The sequence below is a fragment of the Glycine max genome, chromosome 6, assembly GCF_000004515.6.
Source record: "Glycine max cultivar Williams 82 chromosome 6, Glycine_max_v4.0, whole genome shotgun sequence".
NCBI lineage: Eukaryota > Viridiplantae > Streptophyta > Magnoliopsida > Fabales > Fabaceae > Glycine > Glycine max.
This window is the reverse complement of record NC_038242.2, coordinates 27,389,365-27,401,079: the sequence shown is the minus strand read 5'-3', so window position 1 is coordinate 27,401,079 and position 11,715 is coordinate 27,389,365. Positions and strand designations below refer to the sequence as shown.

General features: G+C 39.2%; 1 protein-coding gene across 1 annotated transcript in view; it reads right to left on the bottom strand.

Moving 5' to 3' along the window:
- LOC102663916 (uncharacterized) overlaps positions 1–842 on the bottom strand; it is a 1,529-nt gene extending 687 nt beyond the window's left edge. Inside the window, exon 1 of the mRNA XM_014776997.1 lies at positions 14–842. Within this exon, the coding sequence (XP_014632483.1) occupies positions 14–842 (829 nt within the window). The remainder of the gene's footprint in view (positions 1–13) is intronic.
- Between the last annotated feature and the right edge of the window lie 10,873 nt (positions 843–11,715).

The following is an 11,715-nucleotide window of genomic DNA, read 5'->3' as shown; positions in this document are numbered from 1 at the left end:
TGCCCTGGCTTACCACACTTGTAACAAATGATATGAGTGGAGAACATATTGGGTTCGCTACCGCTACCACCTGCAAATCCCCTAGCAACAGTCCTCTGATTGTCATGGCGGTTACCATATTGCTTAGGAGGAATCGAATATGGTTTTCCTCGATGTTGAGGCCCATTCTTTTTGTTCCTCATTGGACTTGTACTCCTATAGTAGGCCGCCTTGTCTCGGGAGTCTTCATCCCAAATTCGGCACATATTAACCAAAAGTGGGAACTGACGAACACCTTGGTAATTCACAGCTTGCTTCACTTCAGGTCGTAAGCCATTCAGAAACTTTACACACTTGGAACTCTCACCATCTCTCCCTTGATAATGGGGAAAGTACCTCACCATCTCCTCAAACTTGGCCGCATATTCAGCCACAGTCATACTTCCTTGCTTAAGCTCCAAGAACTCCATCTCCTTCTTGTTCCTAACATCCTCGGGAAAGTATTTCTCCAAAAACACTCTCTTGAAGACATCCCAAGTCACATCTTGACCTTCAGCCTCTAGGCATTGGCGAGTATTCTCCCACCAATACTTAGCCTCTTCCACTAGAGTATATGTACCAAAAGCAACCTTTTGCCTCTCCGGACATGCCATAACTCGAAAAATTTTCTCAATTTCCCTTATCCAGTTCTGAGCACCATCAGGGTTGTATCCTCCATTAAAAGAAGGAGGGTTGTTTCGTTGGAAGTGATCCAACCCCTGGTACTCAACAGCTCCACCAACTTCTCCTCTATTCAGATTCCCTATGGCCTGAGCTAAGGCTTGAAGGGCATCCTCTATCGCACGATCATTCCGTCTAGCCATCACTCCCTATACACACTAGGGAGCTAGACATGGAAGGAATACACACAAACAAAGAACCACACAACAATCACAACCATCACAAATTCCTACTCAGTTACTCTTGAGAGTTGACAACTCAAGACATTAAAACCCACTTTCCATCATTTGCATTTTCTGATCGCTTGCCATATCATTCCATTGCCCTTCACAAATTATACAGGTGGCCAGTCTGATAATTCGTGACCCGGCATTGAAATTTATGGTATAGCAGACATCAGAAAAACAAATTCAATACGACTACAACAATCAAATTTCTATAGCTCATTAAAACACAACTAGTGAGTAAGTGCTAATAGCAAACAACGAACATCAAACATTAGCAAACAACCAACACCAAGCATTCAACAAAACAACCAGAGAATGCACAGAAAAACATAGCAGACACACAACTCACTGGCCGAAAGGTTCGACCTGCTCTGATACCACTAAATGTAACGACCCGCCTCGTCGCTACGATATCCACACTCTAATATTCGATAATTTCAATTTTTATAAAAAGAACTCCCTTAATTTTTTATTATGAAAATAGAAGTGATTTTGTCACAACATAAATTCATCCAACAACACGCCATTACTTAAGTGATTATGCATAATTACATAGAAACAATAATTCGGTACATGTCATACACATAACGAAAATTAAATATGTTCATATATATATATATATATATATATAATTAAAATTCCAGTTTTACATCTTTAATTAAACAAAATAAAACTTAAAAACCAACTACGGAGGAGTTGATTACAAAACACAACTCTCTCCCAAAATAACGCCAACGTCATCATGTCGGCTCGGCGGCTCCTCACCAGAATCTTACTCCCTACACCCTGCCACTATCATTCTGCTCCCACGAACAAGGTTCGTGATCATCACAGGTATCAACCACACGATACAAAATTGCAAGGGTGAGTTTATTATAAAAGAACCAATACCAATTCCAAATAACCACAATTAGCAAGGAACATAGGCAAACATGATAAACATACACAACAATCATTATTCAACACTCATATCCAACAAATATTCATCATTCACATCCAACGATTACTCATCATCCATCCATGGACCCAATCAAGACTGCACAGAATGATGCATGCACCTAACTCAACACTTAGATGCAATGTGGTACGTACCAACAACAACCAAATATCAGGAAATAGCCTAAGCGTGTCTACACGACACTCTCACTTAGGGAACTGTGCTGAGTTTGTCGAGACCACCCGGTTGTGCACGTAACAGCCCCCCTCCCATAGGTGATAAGCCTGGGAGCCCAAAGGTGTTCCCTACCAGGTGACAGCCCCCTAGTACAAGGTACACTTGGCCACAGTTACTCTATTTCCTGTGTCGTATGAGCTATGATCACGGCCAAAGGTAAATGCCAAAGACCATGGACCAATTAAAGCACCTAAGCATCCCCTCAGGAATGCTTAGATTCTCTAACCACGCTAGTTACCCACGTCTGGGCCATCCGAAAAGGTCAGTGCACTCTACCCCCCCATGACATACACTTCATACGACGTATGATCGTGGCCAAAAGCTAGTGCCAAAGACCCTGGAAGGTCAGTGCACAGTGCCCCCCACGATCATATACAACATCCAACGTATGAACGTGGCCAAAAGCTAGTGCCAAAGACCCTGAAAGGTCAGTGCACAGTGCCCCCCACGAACATACACAACATGCACATGCCAATGCATTTCCAACATCAATCAACAAATCGTATTTCCATGTCATTCACAACATAAATATCATCTCATCTCAATGACGTTATCAACAACAACAACAACCTCATTTCATATTCACATATTCATCAATAATAACAATTCATGTTGACATGGTCTTTATTAACAATGTCATCTCAAATCAATATCATCATAATCATCATTATCATCACATATCAATTAAAATCCTCAATAGCAACATCAACAACAATTCAAACAAACACAACAATGTCATTTCCACATGTACAATCTTCAAACAGCCAAAACAATATCATTCATCACAATACATATATATATTGCATCCCATTAGTTAAAACGTAATTTTGTTTAAAGAAAAATCAGCATGCAACAGGGACAGGCAGATATCCTCATAGCTAGGTTCCCTGACCCTAACTATGGTGTTACAATGGTAAATTTTATAATAAACTCCCCTTACCTATCGTGAGCTACCCTGCGGATTCCTCATCGCGTCACTTGAAGATTCCTTTTCATCCTTGCTCGTCGATTCCACGCAAGCCTCTACTATGCCAAAACGAAGGAGACTTAGTATGGATTTCAAAAAACAAAAGCTAGTAACAGTGCTCTGGGTCAAACACCCACATCACTACATGAAAGAGCTGAGAGCATTTCAAGTTTTACAAAGGAACATCATTTGGAAATTCCGACCACGCCAATGTGACCGGGGTTCAGTGTAGGTTACGAAAATAACATTCATTTCGTGAAAGGATAACGTTTACAAAGTCTCTTCCTCTAAGGTTTTTCAAAGGAAGCATAAGACATGCAATGGCGGTTCCAAAGTCAGAAAAGATGCAAAGACAAGATGAAACTAACAAGAAACAAGCATAGAACCATGGTTACCTCGAAAGAAAACGAAAGATCAGATTAGGGTTTTCGGTCTCTACCGAAACCGCAAGCCAAGTTGGAAATTCAGCTTCGGTTGAAGGGTTCCTCTCGGTGTGTGTTTTCAATGGAGAACAATGATGGTTTGTGGTGGCTAATGGTGGATGTGGGTGATGGAGAAAGTACTTGGAACTTTAGAAATGGATTTGGAAGAAAGAAAGAAGAAGAAATGGCATTTTTCCTAAGCTACAAGAAAGCAAAGGCTGAAATGCTTAAATAAGAGATGCTCTCGAGAACGGAAGCTTCTAGCACACTCCAAATATTTTCTCAAAGATCCCAACGGTTAAGGCATGGTAAATTGTCTTGTGAAGTTGAAAACCAAATTTCGAGAAGATCCAACGGTTAACGAAGGCGGGGCAGCGTTTCTACCGAGGCAGCTTCATGTAGTTTTCTCTAGAAGCTTCATTAAGAGGCTTCCTCCAGAAGCTTCTTTATGATACTTATAGCACACTCCAGATATCTTCTCAAAGATCCCAACGGTAAGATAATGGAAACGTGTCTTGTGGAGTTGCAAACCAAATTTTGCGAAGATCCAACGGTTAACAAACGCTGGGCATCGTTTTTACCGAGGCAGCTCCATGTAGCTTTCTCTAGAAGCTTCATTAAGTGGCTTCCTCCAGAAGCTTCCTCGTGGCTTCTTTGAGAAGATTTCTCAACAAGCTTCTTTGAGAAGCGAGATCCTTATCTATCCACACCCCTCTATTAACTAAATTAACTTCCTTAAAAATAATTACGGATGAAAATAACGCAACAAATAATCAAACATCAAACATAATTACTAATAATATATAGATATATATATCAGGGTGTTACACTTGTACCAAGAATATATATATATATATATATATAATTATTTAAATGTAATACTTACAAAATTCCGAGTAGAAATCCCAGGATGTCATAATACTCCTACCCTTTAAGGAATTTCGTCCCCGAAATTAACTACTCTAGGAACAAACTTGGGTACAACTCTCTCACCCTATCCTCTAACTCCCAAGTTGAATCACCCTCGTCGGGTCCCCACTGCACTTTCACCAACGCGATCTCTTTACCTCTCAGTGACTTCATTCTTCGATCAGTAATCTTCTGAGGTTGTGCTTTATAGGTGAGGTTATCCTTCACTTGTACTTCGTCTAGTACGAGTACATGTGATGGATCCGGGTTGTATCGTCTCAGTTGAGAGACATGAAACATAGGGTGCAAATTCGATAAGCTCGGAGGTAGAGCGATTTGATAAGCTATAGGCCCAACCTTCTTTAAAATTTGATACGGACCCAGATACTTGGGCATCAGCTTCCTAGATTTGAGAGCTCTCCCGACTCCAGTTACAGGAGAAACCTTCAAAAACACATGTTCTCCTTCTTGAAAATCTAATGGCTTTCTCCTTCTGTCGTAATAGCTCTTCTGCCTATCCTGGGATGCTTTTATTTTCTCTCGAATCAATTTCACTTGTTCGATAATTTGTTGTAGCATTTCAGGCCCAAGGAGTACTGCTTCCCCATCATCATACCAACAAAGAGGAGTTTTGCACTTCCGCCCATATAGAGCTTCAAAAGGTGTCATACCAATGCTGGCTTGGTAGCTGTTATTGTAAGTAAATTCAATCAATGGAAAACATTCCATCCAACTGCCTTGTTGCTCTATAATACACGCCCAGAGTAGATCTTCCAGAGTCAAAATGGTTCGCTCAGTCTAACCATCTGTTTGGGGATGATAAGCTGAACTGAGCTTCAGCTTTGTCCCCAATGCTTCCTGCAGACTTGTCCACAATCGCAAGGTAAACCTCGGGTCCCTGTCTGATATGATACTGGAAGGAATTCCATGTAACCTTACTACTTCTTTGATGTACAACTCTACTAACTTCTCCATTTTATATTTCATATTTACCGGAATAAAATGAGCAGATTTGGTGAGTTGATCTACAATAACCCACACAGCATCGTGTCCACGCCTCGTCTTGGGTAAACTAGATACAAAATCCATAGATATGCTCTCCCATTTCCATTCCGGAATTTCTAGTGGCTTTAATTCTCCTGATGGTCGCTGGTGCTCGGCTTTGGCCTTTTGACATGTCAAACACTTTGCTACATATTCAGCTACATCTTTCTTCATGTCATGCCACCAAAAACTTCTCTTTAAATCTTGGTACATCTTAGTCATCCCTGGATGGAAACTAAGACAACTTTTATGTGCTTCTTCCAAGATCTTAACTTTCAAATCATCTAATGGCGGTACACATATCCTCCCCTTGAATCTAATTAACCTGGTTGTATCTTTTTTAAACTTCACTTCCTTATCTCCCATTGCATCTAACACTTTGTCTTGCAGAAACTGGTCATCCTTTTGAGCCTTGCGTATGTGATTTACGAATTCATTGGTGATCTGCAGCGCTCCAACAAACAAGCTCTGGGGTCGCATCTCGATTGCTATATTTAGATCTCGGAATTCCTCTATCAATCTCTGTTCCAGAATCATCATGGTCACAACATATAAGGACTTCCAGCTCAGCGCGTTGGCTACTACATTAGCCTTTCCTGGATAGTAGGAAAGACCAAAATCATAATCCTTGAGGAACTCCATCCATCTTCGTTGCCTCATATTGAGTTCCTTCTGATCGAACAAGTATTTGAGGCTCTTGTGATCGCTGAAAACTTTAAAACGAGTACCATATAAATAGTGCCTCCAAATCTTTAAGGCAAAGACCACAGCTGCTAGTTCCAAGTCATGGGTCGGATAGTTAACTTCATGAGGACGCAATTGGCATGAAGCATAAGCCACTACCCTTCCCTCTTGCATCAATACGCACCCTAAGCCTTGCCTGCTCGCATCGCAATACACTTCAAATGGTCTCTTAGGGTCGAGCAAAATTAACACTGGAGCTGTTGTCAATCGCCTCTTCAACTCTTGGAAGCTTTGATCACATTTCTCATTCTAGACAAACTTCTCATTCTTACGAGTCAGTTTAGTTAGGGGTAGCACTAACTTAGAAAATCCCTCAATGAATTTCCTATAATAGCCGGCCAACCCCAAGAAACTTCAAACTTCTGTTGGAGTTGTTGGTTGTTGCCACTCCATAACCGACTCAACTTTAATCGGGTCCACCGCAACCCCATCTTTAGAAATCACGTGCCCCAAGAACTGCACTTTCTCTAACCAAAATTCACATTTCGACAATTTGGCGAACAATTTCCTATCCCTCAGGATATGCAACACAATTCTCAAGTGCTTTTCATGCTCCTTCTTATTCCTCGAATACACTAGGATATCATCAATGAACACAACCACGAATTGATCTAAGTAATCATGGAATATACGGTTCATATAGTCCATGAAGATAGCCAGAGTCTTCTTGGACATACCAAACATCACTAATATATATGTTTTTATTCTTTTTACAGGTGTTGAGAGAAGAAGCCCAAAATTTCAAGAACCTTTGGATTTTAGGTCAAATCCTTTTCAAGGGGGAGGAAATGATGCAATCCTACCCCCAAGGGCATTGGATAGAAGACTCCAAGAAGATTGGGCCAAAGATGCAAGAGAAGGCCCTATGGTTCTCATGAACCTTAGGGTAGATTTTGAACCCATGGGCTAAGTATGAGCCCATTTATCTTTGTACATATTAGAATAATGTTTAATTATTTTTGGGCCTTGTATTTAGGGCTCCATAATATAGGTATTGTATCCTAGAAATGTAGGATTTTTCAGCCCTCGTATTTTAGGGCACCTAGACTAGTTTTTGTATTAGGGGTAGTTTTGTAATTTCGCATGCATTAAGTGAATATTTGATGTGTGTGTTGGGAAATAAATTTAATTGAATTGGGAGGAGCCCAATCCAATTAAATTTTAGAGGGGGATGTGAGCATTTGCTAGCTACACCCCATTGCCACATCATATAGTCACACTTTGTGCATGTCCTTCATGCTTTACATGCCTCATGACACCTAAGCACACTTAGTGGAGAATCTTGGACTTGATCTTGGATTAGTGGGCTGAACCATAACTAAAATTCACTAATAATAATTACTGAAATTTTGGCTCCAAAATTTGGCTCCACAAATTCAATTTCAAATTCAAGTGAAATTTGAATAGAAATTCAAATTTCCCTCCAATTGTTTGTGACACTTAGGCTATAAATAGAGGCCATGTGTGTGCATTTTTTCAACTTTTATTATTTGAGAATTACACTTCAATGTTTAGACCTCTTTTGAGGCACAAAACTTCGTGTTCCTTCTCTCCTTCTCCCTCCTCTCATCTTCTCCTACCTTCAAGCTTATCCATGGCTTCCTATGGTGGTGAGCTTCTTCTTGATTCATCTTCTCCTTGAAGTAGCGTCTCCAATCATCATTCTTCCATCTCCATTCCACTGCCATTAATCTTCAAGAAGAAAAAGAATCCATTGATGAAGAAGATCCAAGGCCTACTATCATACTCTAATTTCGTCCGGGCACCGTTGTTTGTCAGCATGCGACCTTCGTTTGACCACTTCAAAATGTTTAACACCCATCGCCGTGAAATTCGTAAAGTTCCGAGATGTTTCGGAGAGAAATCGGCCAAAAACACGAAAATGGAAGTGTAGTTAGCAAAGTAGGGGTGTGTAAATAGACTGTTACACCCTAATTTCATCTGGGGACTGTTGTTGATCGCTTCGAAAGGCTTCACACCCATCGTCATGGAATCCGTAAATTTCGGAAGGAAAAGAGCCAAACAACACGAAAATGGGGGGTGAACTTATTGAGATAGGGGTGTAAATAGCAATTTCCGAATCTAGGCCCTTCCTGATGTGTCATTATTTTCTCCTATTTCTTAACCCTTTTTGTCACCAATTTAATTACTGATTTAATCTAATTGTTAAATTTATTATTCAGTTTTATCAATTGGGCCCACGTGATTTATTTGATGTTTTTAATTCAATTTCAAAATAGTTATAAGCAATTGGGCCGAGCCAGATTGGACTTGAATAGAGAAGACAATTTTATTAGATTTCATCTAATTTCATTTTATGGCGTTTAGTATTTTTATTTCATTTTAGGCCAAAATAATGTAATCAGGCCCAGTGACTTTGAGTGACCCTTATAAATAGCAGCCTTGGGATTCATGCAGGCTATTGGGGGGTTATTCTATTATTCAGGAGTTTGAGGGTTTTACGTTTTTACGTTTTGTGTTACTGTTCACGTCAATGCAATTTCCATTTTCTGCTTCTAATTGCAATTTTGTTTCTGTTTCTTCTTCTGCCTTTAGTTTCATTTACATTTTCTACCTTTAGTTTCATTTACATTTTCTGCCTTTAGCTTCATTTACATTCCTGCTTCTATTTTCATTTACATTTTCCGATTTTGTTGAACTTATGGAAGGCTAAATTTATAGTGTTGTTTCCCTCTGAGGATGAAGCGTAACTCTCTTTGAGGTTCTGTTTTTAATGTTGCTCTCCTATCGGTTTTCCCTTCACCAATTAACCCAAATGCGTTCTGTTAATCTGTGCACGCTTCGTGTTCGATTAATTGCCTCTGTGCTTAATGAACAAGGGGTTAATTGGTGTATGTGTTGCTTAATCACATATTGACAACCCTAAATTGATTTTCGCTTAGTAAATTAAATTAGGGTTGGATTAAGTGGTTAATTGCTAGGGGTGAAATTCTCACAACCTAGGATAAGAGAATAACTTCTGAATCAGAGGAAGCAACACGTTTTTAATACTATTAATTTCGTATTCCAATCTGCTTGTTCTTGAATTCACAAAACAAACACCCCCTTGTTACTGTTATAACGAAGCATACTATGAACATTTGGTTTGTCATTGCTCATTGGGAAACGACCTAGGATCACTTCCTAGTTACTGCATTCTAATGTTTATTTGATTCGGGTACGACCTCGATCACTTCCAGAACTTTTTGGAGGCTGGGTTGCTTAAGGAGGAAGCAACTTAGCTCGCTTGGGCGAGCTGGGCGGCAACCTCCTCCCCCATTTTGTTGAAAAATGACTTTCGGGGCTTCTTGGGCTTCTATAATGCTTTTGTAAAATTCCTGTAACCCTAAATAATCATATTTCACTTAAGATGGATGAGAAGGAAGATAAAAAAGAAGAAAATCAACCCCGATATGCTTCGGTAAGGTTTCCATAACTTTTCTGTAAATTAAGAAAAGAGGGGGTGAACTTAGTAAAAAAGGGTGTGCCTTAGGAAACTTCCTGAGGAAGCCACCAACTCGCCTGGGCGAGCTGGGCAGCATGCACTGATGCAATCCTACCCCCCAAGGGTATTGGATAGAAGACTCCAAGAGGCTTGGGCTAGAGCTACTAAAGAAGGCCCTAGGGTTGTCATGAACCTTAGGGTAGATTTTTGAGCCCATGGGTCAAGGTTGGATCCACTCTTCTTTGTAAACATTAGAATATGTTTTTCCTTCTTTTGAGCTGTGTATTTTGACCATTCTAGTAGTATAGGGTTTTAGCCTTGTATTTAAAGGCATTTTGAGTAGTCTTTGTAGTAGGGACTTTTTTTTGTATTTTCATGTATTTTTCAAGGAGGTGAACTTAGTTTTTAGATGGGTGTGTGTAGTTAAGCTCTAGCTTCTCAAGGAAGCTTCTCAAGGAGGTGAGCTTAGTTTTTAGATGGGTGTGTGTAGCTAAGCTCTAGCTTCTCAAGGAAGTTTTCTCAAAGAAGCTTGTCAAGGAAGTTTTCTTAAGAAAGTTTCTCAAGGAAGCTACCTAGTCTATAAATAGAAGCATGTGTAACACTTGTTGTAACTTTGATGAATGACAGTCTTGTGAGATATATTTCAAAATTTCACTTCTCTACCTCTTTTATTCCTTCAATTTCGTGCTCCCCCCTCTCTCTTTCTCTCCCTCTTTCTTTTCCTCCATTGAAGCATCCTCTCCAAACTTCTTATCCAAGGCTCAACATGGTGGTGAAGCTCCTTCTTCCATGGCTTATTCCCTAGTGGATGGTGCCTCCTCTCACCTCTTCTCCTTTGTCTTCCGCTGCATCTCCATGGTGGAAAATCACCATTAAAGGACCTCATTGAAGCTCAAAGATCTAGCCTCCATAGAAGCCCCCACAAGCAAGCTTCCATCAAGTGGTATTAGAGCACAAGAGCTTCAAGTAGGTTCTCCTTAAACCTCCATTAATTTTTTGCTTTACCTTCTCTTCCATTGTTGTTTCTTCATTTTTTTTCTCCATGTATCTCCTCACATGTCTTGTGCTAAATATTTTTAACATGATTCTTTAGAGTTTCCACCGATTAAACTTGCTATAGAAGCTAGATTTGATTTTCTATGGTTCAAATTTCTTGTTCTTGTTCTTGAACCATGAATTGTGTTGAGTTTAGGTTCGTTTGAGTTTTGTCTTGTTCTTTTTTGTGGCTGAAACATAAATCATAAAATTCTTACAAAATTATTAAAGTAGAAGAAAACCTCAAAAATCTAGAGTGACTTGTTCACCTATTGTAGTTTTGTCATAGAAGTCATGTCTAGTCATGAAACTTGTCACATAAGATTTCTTATCTTGTGTTGAATTTTATTTTCTTGTTTCTTTGTCTAACTCATTTGTTCATGGGTGTATGAAATTATTTTAGCCTATTATTTGATTTGAGTCAAATCTTTCATGTTAATTAGTCCTTAACATGTTCATGCAAAATTCTTAGAGAGTCTTTGATTGTGAACCTTTTCTTGAACTTTTAGGTTTCCTTATGATTGTGTCTATTGTGAATTTGAGTTTTGGTGATTGAATTGCTGGCTGAAATGTTGATCCTAAGTGAATATTGAACTCCTAAAACTGTGGTAAACAATACTAGTGAGTTCAACATACATAGGAAGGTTGAAAGTTAGCCCAAGGCAATCAATATACCATGCTTAAAAAAAAAAAATCGCTGGTGCTGGCAGCTTGGACATACAAACTTGTAAAAATTACTTAGAATTGGTTACTTCGAATTTTGAGCTGAAATTTTTACTGAATTTTATAGAAATCTGGAAAAAAGTTAGAAAAAAAGAAACAAGTGATTTGGATAAAATTAAAAAATACGAAAAATCACACAAGTTGGCAGGAAAATCAGTATCCAGAAAAAAAAGGTGAAAGGGAAGTGTGCTTGTTGTTTTGGCTCAAAATTTATTCTATAATTGGAAATTTCAATTGAAAATTAGTGTGAAGACAAGTGCCAAAGCTCGAGGTTGGTTGAGTCTTTTTTTTATAGTTTTTTTTACTCTAGTCTTTTTTTTTTTCAG